General features: G+C 46.5%; 2 protein-coding genes across 2 annotated transcripts in view; both read left to right on the top strand.

Moving 5' to 3' along the window:
• Positions 1 to 4,568, top strand: part of KIF15 (kinesin family member 15) — a 35,117-nt gene extending 30,549 nt beyond the window's left edge. The window contains exons 31-35 of the mRNA XM_068674597.1: positions 500 to 572; positions 1,173 to 1,210; positions 2,875 to 3,040; positions 3,477 to 3,608; positions 3,893 to 4,568. Coding sequence (XP_068530698.1) covers positions 500 to 572; positions 1,173 to 1,210; positions 2,875 to 3,040; positions 3,477 to 3,608; positions 3,893 to 3,955 — 472 coding nt within the window. The 3' untranslated portion in view covers positions 3,956 to 4,568. The remainder of the gene's footprint in view (positions 1 to 499; positions 573 to 1,172; positions 1,211 to 2,874; positions 3,041 to 3,476; positions 3,609 to 3,892) is intronic.
• An 873-nt stretch (positions 4,569 to 5,441) lies between these two features.
• TMEM42 (transmembrane protein 42) lies at positions 5,442 to 12,240 on the top strand. Its single transcript, XM_068674599.1, has 3 exons — positions 5,442 to 5,600; positions 10,001 to 10,147; positions 10,949 to 12,240. Exons 1-3 carry the CDS (start codon positions 5,493 to 5,495, stop codon positions 11,090 to 11,092), a joined length of 399 nt encoding a protein of 132 aa, XP_068530700.1. The 5' UTR covers positions 5,442 to 5,492; the 3' UTR covers positions 11,093 to 12,240.
• Positions 12,241 to 18,151: the final 5,911 nt, after the last annotated feature.

The following is an 18,151-nucleotide window of genomic DNA, read 5'->3' as shown; positions in this document are numbered from 1 at the left end:
AATATCCCACTACTTTAAGTCTTGAAAAAAGAAATATTAATTGACAGCAAATAACTCTAGTTATTTAATGACAAATCATCTTTACGGGGCAACTCAGTAAACAGCAGCTTACAACACCCGTATGCTAAGTTGAATTAGGAGTTGAATTTTCTTTGCCTATGAAGTTTATCAAAAACATCTCTGTGCAAGTGAGCACCATCAGGTAATAAAAAGTATACCTTAATCATGAAATTGGCCAAAATACTCAGTTACACAGTTACTACATTTCTGTTTTCGTTAGAGCACTGGTTTCACTATGTTCTACCCAAGGAAAATGTAATGTTCTTGGAATGTAAAAGTTTTAAACCCTTCTAGTATTGTTTTATGATGATCATTATTCTGAGTCTGAACATGCATCAAGACAGCTACATACATAACAGCTTATTGAGATTAAACTGGTAGTTTTTTCCACTGATTTCCTGTGTTTGTGAAAATCTTTTCTCATTCTTGTACTTCCCAGTGATCAGAAACATACTGATGTTCAGCAACTCAGAGAGAAAGAGGAGGAGATTGCTGAAGAACGACAGGCCAAGGTACATTACCCTTTTCATGTAGTAGTTGCTGTTTCCCTGTTGTGAAATATTACTCATCATGTTTTCTTCTATTTCATGCCAGTAAAACAAACATTGATTTTTAGTGAATTCTAACAGATACAGACCTTGGTACTCGCCTCATAAGTTTTCTGTCTTGGTCTAACTCCAGTAAACTGAGTGTCAGATTGCACAATAAGATAATGCAGATTCAGGTCACTAAATCTGACTCATCTCACTGAAGTTGGAAAGTGAAGATTGTGTCATTTGCTAACAGCAAGGCTCTGCCAAAGGGAAGCTAATGTCACAGTAGAGGTTGACATGGATCTCCCTGGCAGAGGAACCGCCTGTAGAGCTATGCTGCGTATGAATGAGCACAGACATTGCTGTGGGTCATTTGTGCTAGCATGAAATGGAAATGTGTGCATACAGCCAGGAGATGAATTTATAGTGAACGTTAGCGATGTGAATTATTTGGTGGTAGGATGATTTTGATAGTTTTTGGAATTAGATACTTTGGCATCAGGTAAATAACAAATCATTTTAAGTAGATACACATGCTTTAAGCATTATGAATGTAACTAATATTTTGAACTTTTACAGAATAAAGCAACGGAGGAGATGCTGAAAATGAAAGCAGAGTAAGTTTAATATTACTTATTGAACTGGAGACTTGTATTAAACTCATTAATACCAAATGTTATATTTAAGGAATAGAAGTCCAAGATCTGAAATTATAAAAGATACATTTTAGAAATGTTAACACTTCTACAAAATATGTCAAGTTTTTACTCCTTTTCATCAGTAGGTGGTGGTAGCACCTGTTACTACATTTTCTCAAAGGTTAACAATGTATCAGGGAATACTCTGAAATAGGTGGAACCATAGGAAAAGCTTTGATTAGAAGGGACTTAATTTTGAATTATTCAAAATGATCTACACTGTAGGGTTTTGAATACTTCTATATGTGATGACTTCTAAGCACATTAGTTCCTTTTCAAATGAAATTGAAATACTGTTCACTTCTTTACTAGCATTGTAAATACTTTGAATTATAAACTTCATTTAATTGTTTTTATGTTGTTTGTTGAGTTTGTTTTTTTAATTTCAGCTTGAATAGGAAAAACTACTTATGAAAGTATTTCTAGACTGAATTTGCAATGACGTGTAAGGAGTCCTAGAAATTCATGATCCACACCAAGGATGGATAGTAGTCAGGAAATAAAATAAAGAATTAAATTAGTTTGAAGATGCTGTTCCTGTTATTCTTAGCCTAATCTGTATTGCTTCAGGGATTCATAGTGGCTGAATCTCTTAATTATTTGGGTTATTGCCATTTAACAGTGTGCTTTCTATGTTAATAACTTCTTTTAGGATGAAGATTATTTTTATGAACACAGTCATTTCAAAAGTAATTCATACTAATTTTTACTGAAGCCCTAGTCTTGAGCAGGGGTTATTTTACTATTCAATCCATTGCTTTTTCATACTCGTCTGCTCTTTGAAATGTGCTTTGTGATAGCGTTACAGTGTCTCATACAAGCAAATAACGTATAGAGAGGAAAAACAGATTCCTTTTGTCATTGAGGAAATGTTTTGAAAAACATAGTAAATGAATACTATTTTCATACAGTTGGCCTTAAACATCAGGCTTTGGTGAAACAAAACTGATGACACTAAATATTATAATTTATACAATACTTGAATGCAAAACTACAGTTGTTCATATCAGTAGACGTGCTGCTAAGTTAGATAAGGATTGTAATATTCTGTGAGACTGATAGAATTAAAATATTTTCAGCAGACAAGACATCTATTCAAAGGGGCAGTCCTTATTTTGTTATTAGGCCAGATGAACTTGGACATCTCTGTGCTGTTCAGAGATGTTTCTGAGCAAAAATGGCATTAGGGAAAAGTTATATACAAACAAGCAGCTTAGGGGAAACTTGAACTGCAACAGAGTTCATTGGGCAAATTTACATGCCTTAAGTGAATACTAAGTTATCTTGTAGTCTGATTCTATTTTCTGTTTTGTGAGTGGAGTTGTTCATCCTGGATTAAAAACAGCACGCTTCCCAAAAAGGTCAGCTCCAAAATGGCCTTGTTTAAGAGAGAGTATCAAACACAAGAGTTGTGAAGTAGATGTAATTTTTCCTTCTGCTCGCACTGAGTTCTAGGGAAAATAAATTCTGTCAAAAGAATGTCTTTAAAAGTCTGCTTCTGTGTCTGACACTGACATAGTATTTCTCTTGTATGCCATTTATGTCGGTTTTTCAATATTTTGTGATGCTTTTTTTATTGGCAGATTAGAAGAGACCAAAAATGCTCTCAGAATCAGGGAGAATATTTGTCTTGAAATGACACAGGAGATGGAACGAACTAGAGCTTTGGAGCTGAAAGCATTTCATGAAAAAGAAGAAATTAGATCAAAACTGGAGGAAACGTATGAAGAGAGAGACAGAATTGGAAAGGTTATATGTAATTTTTGTCTTTTATGGTAAAATCTTATTCAGCAGAGGTGGAGCTGTTGCTAATTCAATAATATTCTGAATTAGAATTGAATTAGCAATCACAGACCGCCTCTGAAAATGTTTTGTGCAACAGATTACTTGGTTATATTTGTAATGTTTACTGGTGCCCTGGTGAAACACCAGTGGAACTCTGGGTACAGAACTCTGTTAAAGTTTGTAGTACAAATCAAATGATGCATTTGACCTTAAAAGGCATCTAGTGTAGCACCCAAGGAGACATGCAACAAAGATGTGTTGCCTGGACAGCTAACTCTTGCATCATATGTTACAACAAAGTTGAACGTTACTATGTTAAGCAGATCTAAACGAGATATTTTGTCCGAAAAGGGAAGGAGGGTCTAAAGCAAGATGTACACTATGTATTTACTAATTACAGGAAATGGACTTGCTGAGGAAGCAAGTTAACACTCTTGCTGAGGAAAATGGGAAATTACTCGGTCATCAAAATCTAAACCAGAAGATTCAGTATCTTGTGAAACTGAAGAAAGATTACGCTAAACTTACTGAGGTAAGTTTCAGAGAGTACAGTACAGATGGAGTAATGATGTGATGTAGAGGACAGGAAAGTTCAAAACTTTCCAAAACATTCTTGCTCTTCTGTTTCAGAGTAATAGACACCTCTGAACTTATACAGCTGTGTAGGTCATGGCGGGTCTGCCTCTTCATGGTCCCCCAAACAAGAATTACCTTTTTATTTCCTCAGGTGTTCAAAACGCTTGGACAAATAGTTATCATTTACTTACAAATATGAAATATGAAAAATTCTAAATATCTTTTTTTTCTGTTTTACAGGAGACTGAGAAACTACGAGTTGAAAATGCTTTCTTGAAAGAAACTAAAAGATTTCACATGTAGATATCATATAGATCAGCTATAATGACACAAAAACCTGCAAAACTCTGTGTTTCAAGTGTACAGCATAAGCAAAAGCCAGTTGTCAAACTTCACTCTTGCTGTTGAATGTTGTCTGCTGTACTCGGAACAATCACTTTTTTTTTTATTTTTTTTTTTACTAGTAACAACTTTTAGTGAAGAACTTTACTTAACTAAGTGGGCAGCTTTCATTGACATATTAATACCTTCCTATTGAAGGGGTTCTGTAACTCTTCAAAATGTGATTTTGTATAGGTGCTGCAAGATATGTCCTGAGTTTTTTTTATACTTTGTCAGGGAAAAGCTTTCTCTCTGGAAACATACTAGGACTCCTTATTCCTTCCATGCTTTTATTCAGGTCCCTGCTGAAATCTTCTGAAATGCTACTTTTTCTACCTGAGCTGAATTTTTAAAGGCATAATTTCTTTGATTTTTTTATTTTTATTTTTTAAAGGAGGGATGTTTGTAGTGAGTTAAAATGAACTTGTCAAATTTAATAACTGTTAATACTTACTCAAAATGCAAATTATATGCAGTTTGTTCAATAAAGGAGAAATATGACCATACTAGATTTGTAAATAAAACTGTAAATATATTTTGGCTTTTGTATTCTTCTTTCTCTATTTGAAATTAAAATGCTTTCAAAAAACTATTTTTCTCCAGTGCGTATCCTACAGTGCTTATATAAAAGTGTTTTGCAACACTTTTCTTATCAAACAGAAGATAAAAATGTTAAGAAATAGTCTGAAGCTATGCAAAACATTTTAGGAATACAGTATAAAACTGCTTTAATCACAGTTAAGATAGGGAACTGTAGCAAATAACAAACTTATTAGCAGAACACAAACCTCTGATGTATATTGTTATAGTATATAGTAGTAACTATATAGTTACTGTTCTAGTAGCAGGTTAGAATTAAGAGTGCTTGTAATCTGCTGGAGAGCAGAGTGAGGCCCACAAACCTGCGCCCTGGGGGTGTTTGCTGCAACCCTAGAAGATGGCAATACCGAACCTGCCTCAGCCCAACTGCATGTCCTGGGGCATTGACCTCCGACTGCTTCAACATCATCTGGTCCAACAATCTCCCTACTACCACTGTCACCCATGTCCTTAGGCACCACCTCCAGCCTTTCCTTGAACACCCCCAGGGACAGTGACTCCACCACCTCCCTGGGCAACCCGTCCCAGTGCCTGACTGCTCCTTCTGAGAAGAAATATCTCCTCATTTCCAACCTGAACCTCCCCTGGCACAACTTGAGGCCATTCCCTCTGGTCCTATCACTAGTTATCTGCCAGAAGATGCCGACCCCAGCTCCCCATCCCTTCCTCTCAGGTACCTGCAGAGACCAATAAATCCTCCCCTGAGCCTCCTCTCCCCCAGACCAACCCCCCACAGCTCCCCCAGCCGCTCCTCACGCTGTACCCTCGCAGACACCACCTCCGTGCGCCCCGGAGCAGCGCAGAGCCCAGCCCTTTCCCTTCCCTTCCCCTTCCCCCCTCAGCTCCTCCCGGGGCCGCCATGCGGGCGGCGGTGGCGGCGGCGGCCGCGGGGCTGCTGGGGGCGGCGGCGGCCGCGGCGGCGAAGCTGGCGCTGGGGGCGAGTCCCCTGAGGGGCGCCGGAGGCTGGGTAAGGCAGCAGGAAGGAAGGAAGGAAGGAAAAAAGGAAGGAAAAGCAGGGCGAAATGGCCGCCGCTAGGCCCCTCCCTGCCGGCAGGGCTTGCTGGGGCTGCCCTGCCCCGTTCCTTGGATGGGAAATGCGGGGCTGGTGCTGGAGAGCTGCGGGAAGGTTGGCTGGAGGAATGAAGAGCAAGGCTGCTAGGGTGGGAATGCACTGGGGAGCCTTCTCTGTGCAGCCTTGTCCGCTCGTGGCAGGAGCTGCGAGGAGGTGGAGCAGTCAGCTTGGCTCATCCGATGTGCTCACTTGGCTGTGCACAGGGACGAGCTGAATCACGGCGGGGTTTCTCAAACCACACTGTGCGAAAGGTCAGGTCGGGCTGCTGGCCTTTCACCTTAAAAAGTGTTCGGTGTCCTCGCCTGCACGAGGTGAGCTCTAGGACAGGCACGGCGAAGGTGGAGATGCACAAAACGTGCTGGGTTTTGAGAGGTGCTGAGGTAGGCAGCAAGAGCGTATCCTGAAAACAAACTGAGAAGACGAGGCAAAGAGCAGGGGTTGGTATTCATGTGGCAAATGTACATTTGGACTTGAAATTCAAAGGAGAGCCCAGAACACAAAATATATCTGAAAAAAAAATAAATAATAATCCAGCCCTGTGTCAGGATAAAATAAAATCAACTTGTGTGTTTATTGGAGATGGTTAAAAATAATAATACTAATAACCCCTCCATACTCACCCATCCTGTAGATCCTTTCTGATATATCAAAATGATATAGGGAAGGGAAATCAAAAATTTTAAATCCTGTTACTCTCTCTGATCCCTCCCCAAAAGATTGTGCTCTGCACAGACAGAAAAGCAGAGCGTGGAATTAAATGTGATCTTTTTAGAAGGTGGCATGAGAAAGTGTGTCCATGAGTGTTGCCAGCAAGTCAAGGGGGGTGATCCTTCCGCTCTGGTGAGTGCTGTGTCAAGTCCAACTCTCCTCAGTACAAGAGAGACACGGAGCTACTGAAGGAGGTCCAGACAAGGGCCACGAAGTTGGTGAAGGGTCTGGAGCACCTCTCCTGTGAGGAGAGGCAGAGGGAGCTGGGACTGTTCAGTCTGAAGAAGAGGAGGCTCAGGGGGATCTCATCAATGTCTGTGAACACCTGAAGGGAGGGTACAGAGAGGATGGAGCCAGGCTTTTTCTAGTGGCGCCCGGTGCCCAGAGGCAATGGGCATGAACTGAACACAGGAGGTTCCTTCTGAACACCAGAAAGCACTGCGTGGGTGAGGGAGCGCTGGTACGGGTTGCCCAGAGAGGTTGTGGGGTCTCCTCTTGGAGATTCAGAAGCCCTTTGAGCATGGTCCTGGGCATCAGCTCTAGCTGACCCTTCTTGAGCTGGGAGCTGGACAAGGTGAGCTCCAGAGGTCCCTTCCAACCTCAACCATGCTCCTATTCCATGACTGTTTTGTTTTTCTGAACAAATTGGTGCCTCCAGTTACTTTTCAGGTCCATTCTAGGCAATGATTATGAACTAAATTAATCAGTCCAGATGTAAATCTGACAGTTTCAGGTAAATGGCAGTTTTCCAAGTAGCTTAAATTGTACAGGACCACATGTAAACATTTCAGAGGGCTTGCTGCTTGCTTGACTCCTATGCACTTGCTACGAAGGTGTTTCTGCAGAGCAGCCACAGACAAACAAAGGTTCAAGTTCTGTGTTTGAGGAAGAATACAGGAATCTAAAAACAGACCAAGCGAGTAGCCATCACTTGTACAGTACGGAATGTGGCAGCAAATGTTAAAAAATATATTAGTGTTTTGACGTAGAGTATCAGGATACTCGACGGCAGCACAAGGATGATTTTCCAGGTCAGACGGATGTGTTGTGGCGGACCAGCCTGAGAGCGACCTGACCACAAGGGGTCATTTCACTTGAACAAAACCTTTTCTTTACTTTCCCCTCTGCCCTGCCAAATTCCATCTAAATTTACTTCTGCCATTTCATCAGTGTTTCTGGATTATCTGAAATGTACACTGAAATTAATCTCGTCTTAGAAAAGCAATCAGAACAGTAATCTTTGACTCACTGGGCTGGCTCTGCTGAGCCCTTGGCAGGGGAGGAATTACACCTCCGTCCTTCCTTGTGGGGAGCACCCGGGGATGTTCCCATCTCCCCACCTGTGTGCCACTGCAGTGACCACTCCTCTGCCTGGGACGCGGAGGGACTCGACTCCTCTGGAACACCTTCCTTCTGGGCCTGTGCCACCTCCAGAGCACGCCGCAGCCGATATCCATGGCTCTGGGACAGAAGTTCAACAATGGGTTGTGGGTTGCTTGTGAAGATCGCATAGCTGCTGTGATGGTGGGAGCCAGCTTTGTGCCACCACTGGTAGACTCACAGAGTAATTCAGGTTAGGCAGGACCTCCAGAGGTCTCTGGTTCAAGCTCAGTAGGGCTAACTGGTTGCTCATGGCCCTCTCCAGTCAAGTTTTGAATGCCTGCAGGGTTAAAGAGCTCATAATCTCTGCTTCAGTGTTTGGTCACCTTTGTTTTTCCCGATATTATATCAACATTTCACCTTTCTAACCTTGACTTGCTGCCCCTTGTCAAATCACAACAAACCTCGGAGAAGAGCTTGGCTCTACCTTCTCTACACCCTCTGGTGGGTAGCTGGAGATGGTAACGAGATCTTTATACCCTAAGGCTCTTTTTCCTAACAGTCAACCATGGTAGGCTCTTTCCGATCCAGAGCAGAATATACTGAATTTAGGTAGAACATGGAGAATTTTCTTCCTGTCTCCCAAATCTACCAACCCACGTGGACACACACAGGTGCAAGGTAGCACCGCCTGTCAACCCAGGCAGAGCGTGAGGCCAGGGATAAGGAGCCACCACAGAGGTCATCAGGCAAAGTCCATCCCGCGGCAAACCATAACATGGCAGCAGGCTTCTTCCTCAAAGGACGGGTAGCGTGTGGGCACGGCTGGCCCTGTGATCCTTCTAGGCAGGGTTTGACAGGACGGCGGCGTGTCGGGGCGAAGGGCCTCGTGCCGCAAAGGGCTTTGCAGGTGGGAATTGTTCAGGAGTGTTTGCTGTTGCCCTGATAAAGTTGGAGGCCTTTGCCACCGAGGTGGCCAAACACATGACCTCCGTGGGGTGGGGTTAGCTTTGGAGAGCTTGTGCTAGCGGTCGAGCGGGGTTTTCCTTTATGACCTTTTCCTTTAAGGTTGAACCCGCTTCAGAAAGCCCTGTGACCTGCCCTGGCTCATGGTTAATGATGTCTTCTTCTGGGCAGGAGCACAAGGTGGCTGGTGGCCCCGGTGGCCAGGGTGGCTGGCAGAGGGAGGGCACAGTGCAGCCCTTCCTGCGGGGCAGGTGCCACCCAAGCCGTGTTTGCGGGTGGCTTCACACCTCCAGTTCCGTCTGCCTCGAGGCTGATCCCACCGCGGCCTCTTGTTGACCGAGAGAGGCGATGGGCCGTGAAGGCATGATCGCTATGGGCTGAGGCATAGCCTCGCTGTTCCTCATCGCTGTGTGCTCCCTGAGTGTTGGCAGGAGTTGTTCTGCCTCTGGCTTCCTCCCTTGGTGCCACAACACCCAGGGGCTACGGAGATGGCCACAGCTGCAGGAACTGTGGATGTGGGGGAGATAGCAGATGGTAAAGGCTATTTAAGCAAAACTGTGTCCTTTTTCCAGACTGAGGCTGTTATATGTCTTGTCAGGTCATCTAAGGACCTTTTTCTCGTGAGAACCTCGTTGGCTTTGAGGGCCCTAGGGTTCAGAGGTGGTTTCATGCCTATTAAATGCTGGCGCTCTCAGTAAACCTGCTCTCCAGAGAGCATGTAAAATAAGGCACAAGGCCCCTTAGCTCTCACTTTCCTCCCAGAGGACCCCGATCTGCCTTTACTGCAGCAGGCAGGCAGGTCAGCAGGAGGCGGTGAGGGCGGGTGGTTTGGGCCTGCACAGGACTCAGCCCAAATACACAGCGGACAGAGCCTGGGCCATACGCAGTGCTGGCACATGCAGCGTCTGCGTTCCTCTCTGCAGGGGTGAATTTGACCCTTTCCCATACATCTGGTGATGACTGAAGGGCATTTCACTGGATTGTGTGTGAACCAGCTCACGAGGTCAGGAGCTTTCTGGACTTTGGCTGCTGGTATGACAGCCTCTATATGCTGTCCCGGCTCTTCTCAGTTTATAGTCTGAGGCTGGATTCACAGCAGGACGCCTCAGACATGCTCCATCCGGAGCTGTTTTCCTGCTTCTGTTGTCTTCTGTGGCTTAATGTATTCATCTTTATGTGATACCATCTGTAACTCAGTTTCAAGCCCATGCCGTTTGGTTTTGCTCCAAAGTGCCCATGAGGTAGCGAGGCTGAATAAGCAGTCAGTAAAAATAAGTGGGTTTTCCCCTTTTGTCCTGCAGCTGCCTGTGCTGCTTCGCGTAGGCTGCATTGGCTTGGTGTGCGCCTGCAATGCAGTCATGTGGACGGTCTTTGCAAAAGCCCTGCGACTCTCTTCCTCCTCGGCTACTGCCTCTGTGACAACAACAGCCTCCAACTTCATCTCTTCGGTAAGTAAATTCATTTCCCGAGGTGCTGGAGCCTAGAGGAGCACAGTGATGTGGGAACGGTGATGCTGGCTGCAAAGGGAGATGTAAGTATCCCTGCAGAGGCAGCTGTGAAATAATTAGATCAGCCCTCAGCTGCCGTACCTGTTCTTCACACAGAGGCTATAATATTTTCAAGGGTGGTGCAGGATGAAGAGCACTGCTGCCAAGAACCATACCTTGCAGCAGCTGTAACATGTAAAGAAATTTTCTAATTGCCAGTGAGACTTTGGGCTGGGAGCACTGTTTTGTTTTGCTTTTGCTTTAGTGAAATCTCACCTGTGACAAGCCAAAGCCACCCTAACTGTGTGTGAGGACGCACTGTCTCTAAGTGACAGCAGGAACATTTTTGACCCACAGGTTTTTTTCTGCTTGCGTTTCTGTCTCATAAGCTGTCAGTCTTGTTTCTGTGCTCCAACATTTTGCAGCCAGCTCACAACCTTGTCCGAAACACTCTCCAATGAGAGGGGCTGTGTTTTTATGGACTGGAGTGGAGACTTGGTTCCTGAGAGGTGCTGGCAAGGCAACAAAGTATGTGTGCAGCTACCAAAATCCTGGTTGGGGACCACCATCTGGCTGCACTTCCAGGCTGGGTGATGCAGTAGGTTGTCTCCAGCATCATCAGCAGCTATTTTTTAGTGGTGGTATTTTTCCTAGGCAGGCTCCCCCAGCTGAAGTCCCCACAGCCCTGGGGAGGAGCTGACAGCACAGAGGGCTTTGGGACAGCTCAGCCCAGCAAAGCTTTGTCTTTTTCTTTTCCTTCAGGCCATCCTGGGCAAGCTTCTCTTTGGGGAGACGTGGACACCTGTGTGGTGGGTTGGCCTCGCCATGACGCTCTGCGGCCTCTTTCTGCTGCACACCGCTGCGCCCCGACCAGCGCCACTCCCATCGGAGAAGAAGGAGACGTGAGGGTCTTTCCTCCTTCTCCATTTTCAGCCCGGATAACACCTCAACTATTGCCACTGCCAGGTCCTAATCTGATCCTCATCCCATGCACTTTCTCCTAATTCAGCGCAGGAGCCAGCCAGGCACCTACAGACTTGCTAACCCCCCTTGCACGCTTCTCCATCAATTTGCAAAGTCATGCACATTGCATCTGCCGTGTTCAGCCCGTGCAGCTGTTCCCAGGTGCCTGGTGGAGGTGTGGGAACAGCAACTACCTGGGAGAGAGCTGATCAGTTCTGAGTCAGTCGTCTGGAAACCGGAGCCAGAGGCTTATCAGCCACCCCTCCTCTTCACACCCTGTGGTGATGGAGCCTTCCCCATTCAGGGACGGAAGGCAGAAAGTAAACATGGTGCCTATGGAAGGTGCCTGTGCATTGGTACTTTTCCATAAGATGAACTACCCCAAAATGGAAAAGCGAACAGAATTTTGTGCTGAATGCTGCAGACATTTCTACTCTGCTGGTGCTGATTTTCCTTGCTGCCTCTTGAAGAGGCCCCATGCTTGCCCCAGGTTCCCATTGCCTGGAAGATGTTGGAGCATTCCATTAATTCCTTCAGGTTCCCCTATCACACACACCTCTTAACTTGCCATTTACATCTGATGTCCGTAATTCCCGCTCTCCCATTCCTGACACGTTACTCATTGTAAGGTTGCTTTTTCCTTTAACTTCTTGACCAGCACTGATACTTTGATTGCCACTCCTGGTTTCTATAGGCCAAACTGTAATTTTGGGAGAGTACATGTGAACAGACAGCTGTTTTCATTAAGAGTGTCCATGTTTGACGCACCTCCTTCCCCATTTAAGCTGACAGTTACTCTAAGTGGAAGTGGAGTTTCTCAAGCAACATTTTTTTACACCTCTGGATGATACTGTTTTCCATTTGTGTAATGTAATTAAATAGTTCATTGGTACCCCACTTGTGCTAAATTTTGGGTGGATGATTGCTCTTCGTTGTCAGGATGACAACGTATGCCTGTCAATACATTACATGTGTCAAGAATCATCCTTTCTAAGGTGTTGGCTTCTTTCCCTTGCCCGCACATGCTTGTCATCCTTGGTAATTTTTTATTGCAATCCTAATAAAGAATCATAATGATGCCTAAAAATGTATGCATCATGCTGGTGATACCACTTGTTTGCTCTGGGCTTGCCATGCTGTCCACGTCTTCTTGTAACTGCAGAAGGTGAGTCACGGTTGCGGCATGTGCAGAAAACTCAAGGACACGTTTGTGTGAGCCTCATTATTGGAACCTGCGAGGTTTGTCGCAACTGACAGATTGGCTCTGTGCCCAACAGGATTGTAAAAATAGACTTGCTGGTGGAAATGCCACTGGAGATGGGTTTGTGCCTTTTCCTTCGTTGTATCAGAAAGCAAAAAAGTCCCCGTGCCCTTGCGCTATGTCCCCTGCTTCAAGAGAGTACCCTGACTCCTCACATCTGCCACCCGTGTCCTGAGAGGTGATTTTTCCCCTGGTGTGCTCAGAAGTCTTTCCCTCCAAAAAGAGGAATGGGCAAGAAAGGGAGCAGGGTGCTCCCGGTGCCTTTTCTCCATAAATGTGGAGAAGGCTTTTGGGATACCAGCAGGGCTAGGATGAGTGGGATACCTCCCTCCGCTTGGGAAGCAGGGCCTTGTCACATCTGGGGACAGACAGAGGAGGAAGTGTGTCGTGTTTGATTAGGCTGGCTGATACCTGGCAATGGTTGGGTTTGAACTGGTTTAATTCACATGCGTTGGACAAGCAGAAAGGCAAACATTGGCCAGACTCTGCCTGACATAGGGTCTGGCAGTGATTCAGGGCAGAAGAAGGGGAGTTGCTGCAGCCAACAGCTGAAACAGCAGCGAGCCTGGGGCAACCACGGCTCCTGCATGCCTGAATCCTCCGCTGGAGCAGAAGACAACCGCTAGGAGCACAGGGAAATTAAGGCCCATCATCCTCCCTCATCTGTCTGCAGAGGTGACAACCAATATACTGTATATTTCCAAGCATATGGAGTCCCATGTGATGGAGAAATAACGAAGGCTGCGAGCCGGATTTGTTTGCCCTGGTGTGTCGCTTTGCAAGCATGACTGACTCCCAGCCAGCTGTAAGCTGTGGCTGCCCTCATGGAAATGGCCAGAGAAGGACCAGACTCTAGTGGTGAGGGAGATTTCTGGCCCACAGATAGCCAAGGGACCCGCTGCACATTGCAGTGCATCCACTTGTGCCTTGTCCCTCGGCTTTGGCTCAACGCATATTAGTTCAAAACTGCCGTTTCTTTATTACAGAGTCATTGTTGCATGTTGAGGTCCAGGAGATGTTTGTACATCTGCAGGAAGCATGGTCAATGTTTCACTTTTGTGATACTTTCAAGGCAGAAGAAGATAAACTAGGACTGTGAATACATTAAGACTTCATAAATACTTCATGCCCAGAATGGAAACCAGGTTTTTAGCTCCAACACCTGTGGGAGGGAAAGATTGCTAAGCAAGGTGCATGTTGGAGGTGGAATTCCCGTCTTCTGTGCACGCAGGGTTTGGCCCATGTCTGCTGGTGTACCTGTCAGCACAGGGCTGGGGCTGCAATCACTGTACAACCAAATGGTGTCTCATCCCTGGAGGTGCTCAAGGCCAGGCTGAATGAGGCCCTGGGCAACCTGATCTAGTGGGTGGCATCCTTGCCCTTGGCAGGGGGTTGGAAATAGGTGACCTTCCAACCCAAACCGTTCTATGATTCTATGATTTTAAGATTTTTCTTGTAAATAGTTCATGCATGGTCATCCAAAATGCATCTGGAGATGGTCTCCAAAAGCTCAATGACTGGAAGTTTCTATTTACAGGTAATTTAGAGCACACACACAAGATGAAAGTGAAGAGAAACTGATGAGTGAGATGTTTGAAGACTGAGCAGCTCAAACATGGTCGGTAGACCTTGTAAGGTGGCTGAAGATCATGGCCAACCATAAGACCTTGGCTTACAAGTCCGAAAGGTGGGTTATTCTTATGCTTTCAAGCACTGGCTGTAATGAGCCTTTCCTGCACCTTTCCCTCACTGTCAAACACAAGTCTATTTTTCTAAGCATCCTGTTGATCAGATTCTCCTCCAGCTGGGCTATGCCGGGTCATGCTTCAAACAATAGAACAATCAGGTGCATGGTTAACACCAACTCTCACAGTGTTGCACACAAAGATTGAAGCAACCGTTCTTGAGCTAATGGTGAGAAGTGTTTGAAAAATCCCCTACATGAGCAAGGTCAACGAGTATTATATTCTAAGATAAATAACACCTTGTATACCTTCACGGGGAACCAAGCCAAATGAAATGATAGTTGCAGCTGAACCTTAAAGCATAGTTTGACTTGATTAGGTAGAGGACTATGCACAAAACCAGAGAAGTGTCCCTGTTGTTATTGCCAGTGAGTCACTGAAACTTGGAAGATTAGTTCAACATTTATCAGTCACAGTGTTTATCAAGATGGCTTACAGGATATTATGTTTACAAGGGTGATATGTAGTAGAAGTGAATACGATGAATAAGCGAGATAGATTATCCTGCAGGGTTTGGTGTGTATGACATTCCAAGGGATGCAAATCAATGCCCGCTGTGACCCTCCGGAGACCTTGAACGTTGATGGCATTGCCAGGCTGCCTATGTGCCCCTAATTGCATTAAAACACCGCAAATTGTGGTGCGATTCTTAAGAAGGAAGTCTTGATGACTCAAAAGACAAGAAGAATGGTACAATGGATTTGACCTTGGCCACTGCACACAAACCAGCAAGTTATGAATAAACGAGTAGCAGTGCTGCTATCTTCATGCTGTTGGTCACACAGCTGGTTTCTGAAGAAAAGGAGCAGCAAGCCTTAGATTGTGTGGTTTGAGAGGTGTGGAGGTGAGCTACCTAAGGTAGGAACTTGCCCATAGGATGTCATATCTGCAGCCCCCTTCTTCTCAGCCACAAGACAGCCACAGAGGGAACTGTGTGATTAGTTTAAACCAGTGATAAAAAGTGAGGAGTTTACCTCTAAAATTCAAGTGTGCAGAGTATTGCTTCCTGAAGCAAAACCCAAGAAAGGGTTACAAGAAGACAACATTTCTGAAAATGTGGTCCTGAGGAAGAAGCTATATGTTTTAGACTGAAGAGGAATATGTTCTAACTTCAACAAAATAGCTGTCAGTCTAGGTTTTCCAGTTCTGTTTATAAGGTATTTCTGCTTGTAGATCCTTTGACACAAAAAGGATGTCACCAACTTGGCAGTGGGGTCCTGGGCTGTGGGCAGGGTGGGCACTGTCTACCACAGAGTGGTGCCCTCAGGGCCCTGATGTGGTCAATGGCATGGCTTGGGATGTTGTGTCCAGTGCTCAACCCCCCAAACTGGTGTGGGAGAGGGATACCAAAATGTCAGGGGCCTGTGGAGAGAGGCTGAGGGTGTGGGCTTGTCTGGGTGCTCAGGAGCACCCTCCAAAACAAGGAGGCTCAGGTTGGCATGACAGTAGCCAAGACGTGCTTGAAGGGGACTCACAAAGGCAATGGAGCCTCTGTATGTCCTCTCTAGAGACACAGACACCTCTAGGAGAGGCAGCAGGCACAGTTTGTGTCTTGGGGATTTCAAGAGGACCATCAGGGGAAACAAAAAAATCACCAGGATGTCAGTTGCCAAGATGTCAGTCTCCATCCATGGAGGTTTTCAGTGCTCAGTTGGACAAGACCTCAACTGACCCAACCTAGTGTCAGGGTCTTTCGGGTGGGAGCTTGGTCTTTCTGTGAGTTGTGGACAGGTTTCCTGGGGAACCCCATCTGTAGCTGACACTGTTTGCCTCCACATTTGGAAGTCCCCATTAAGCGCTGCTGCGTTGCAGAAAGGAGGTTCCTCCTTGAAATAACGTATGGGTCACCAGAGGCTTGATAGCTAACCATAGAAACCACAAGAGACACTTGCACATGCACTTGTGGCCTGAAAACAGGCACTGTCACCTAAGGATAAGGATCCTGTCACACTGCTGCTGACAGTGAGGTGCATTCGAGGCTCTGCCCCGCTGAACAGACAGACTGCTGCCTGCAAAGCTCACCATGGCTCCCTGGGCAGGGTAATGCTGACCAGCCACAGCAACCCAGCCTGATTTCGGTGAAGCACCTGGCGATGTTGCCCTTGCAGTGCTCAGTCCCATAGCTGCGGGCAGCACTGCAATAACGCATGTACAGCAGGAACACTCAGCATATACACGGCACTTACCCTCAGCAGCCAGCCAGCCAGCCTGCTAACTCCCCAGGGACACTGCTTGGTCCTAACTGCTTCATAACCCTGCTAGTCATCCTGATTTTTTTCCTCAGAGATTAGGGAAAAGTGGTTTCAAATGGCTAGGCTGGGAAAGCAAAGAAAACCCTGCACCAACTGCAAAGGCTTCCCAAGCATCTCCCGGGGCTACTGCACGCCCTTGAGGGATTTTTGGTGCTGGGTTAAGTGCCCTGGCACTGCTATTGCCCACTGCAGAGGCTGGGCTGCACCCTGCAGGGACAAAGCCACCACAATAAGCGGGAGGGCAGTGGGAAGAACGGGAGCAGGCAGTACGTGGCGGATAGCACCGCCACTTTTTGGGAGAGGCACGCACATTGCAAACCCATCGCTCAGTGTTCCTCGGTTCGGCCTGCAGTTTCGTCCCGCTTGTGGTCATTGGGGCTGGGGCTTGGATGTGCTCACCTCCTCTGGCAGAAGCAGAGCTGCTACTCTCTGTTCTGCAGCGAGAGATAAGCATTGAGCAACCGTGCTTGGCGCCGCAACCTGCTCTCCGTGCGTGTGCATGGTCTGAGCAGCAGCCAGGGCTTCGGCGTAATTACCAGCAGCACGGGGAGCAGCGAGCTGTGCCCCCGGGGAGGATAAGCCATTACAAATTCCACGTTTCCTGCTGCCAAGCGAATGTTTCCTCATCCAGCAAGGAGGCATTTCTGAGTGACTCGATCCCTTCAGGACACTCCTAGGTTAGGCAACGGGCAGGCAGGGCTCTGCCAGGAACTGGCGCTGCAGGAAGACACTTCGATGCTGCCTAAGAAAGCCAAGTGGGCTGGGAGCTGCTCCAGCTGCCCATCAAAGCGAGAGCTTTGGAGCTCTCACTCAACAGGGCTCCGAAGGGCTATGACCTTGGATGTGTGCAACCAAACACATATCCTGTGGGCGGGAAGGCATTCAGTCACTATTTTCCTTGTTCTATGAAAATGTTGCTTTAATATATAGATAAACTATTTTATCACTGAGTCAATATTTATGCTATTGATTTCCTTGCCCTCGCCATTTATTTTATTATTTTTTTTTAAACCCTCTCTTACTTTATTTTTCCTCGTGCCTTTTCGTCTTGTTTGCTCGAGGTGTAGGCTGTGGATGTGTGTCCACACTGCAATCAGCCAGCGTGGTCATACTTGCACGCCTGAAGCTGGCTCAGGGCTCAGCGGCGCGAGGGTGGAGTAAGGGCCCTAAAGCAGCCGTACCCACCCCGCTGAACCCTTTCCGAGGACATCCTGCAGCAATGTATGGCCCTTCCTTGGGTGGGAGTCCTTCCCCGCATTCCAGGTCTCCCGACGGGGTGGGGTGGAGGTGTGAGGAGCAATTCAGCAGGAATAGCTAGAACTAGAAAGCAGCTGGTGGTGGTTTGCCACAGGGCTTGAGAAGACCGCAGGTTGGACGGGGAAAGTAAGCTGTGCTGGCTGCACGCTGGCTTCTCCACCACAAGCAAAGCAGGCGCAAAGCAGCTCCAAAACTGAAGGAGCTTCCTCCTCACACGGAGCAGAATTCACGCAGGGGATTCCTGCCCCCAAGGACACGGCACAAGCTGGTGGTGTTCTTGGGTTCAAGACGGGGACAATTTCGTGTGAAAGCAAGCTGAAAGAAGAAGTGGCCGAGCGGAGATATTTTCACCAACTCTTGCACAAAATTCTGAAGAAGCATTTTCTGAGAAGTACCTTCTCCTGATTCACTTCAGTCTGCTACGTAATGTAACTATTTCAGCACTGCAACACGATAACTTGGGGGTTTCCAGTGCAATATTTGAGGC

Source organism: Anas acuta, chromosome 2 (assembly GCF_963932015.1).
Source record: "Anas acuta chromosome 2, bAnaAcu1.1, whole genome shotgun sequence".
Classification (NCBI taxonomy): Eukaryota; Metazoa; Chordata; class Aves; order Anseriformes; family Anatidae; genus Anas; species Anas acuta.
The sequence above is the reverse complement of the archived record's forward strand: the minus strand, read 5'-3'. Positions and strand labels throughout refer to the sequence as shown.

Excerpts from the sequence above, each read along its gene's own strand:
- TMEM42 (XM_068674599.1), top strand. The coding sequence starts at position 5,493 with ATGCGGGCGGCGGTGGCGGCGGCGGCCGCGGGGCTGCTGGGGGCGGCG. Across the intron at positions 5,601-10,000 it reads TGAGGGGCGCCGGAGGCTGG|CTGCCTGTGCTGCTTCGCGT; the intron begins GTAAGGCAGCAG and ends TTTGTCCTGCAG. Across the intron at positions 10,148-10,948 it reads CCTCCAACTTCATCTCTTCG|GCCATCCTGGGCAAGCTTCT; the intron begins GTAAGTAAATTC and ends CTTTTCCTTCAG.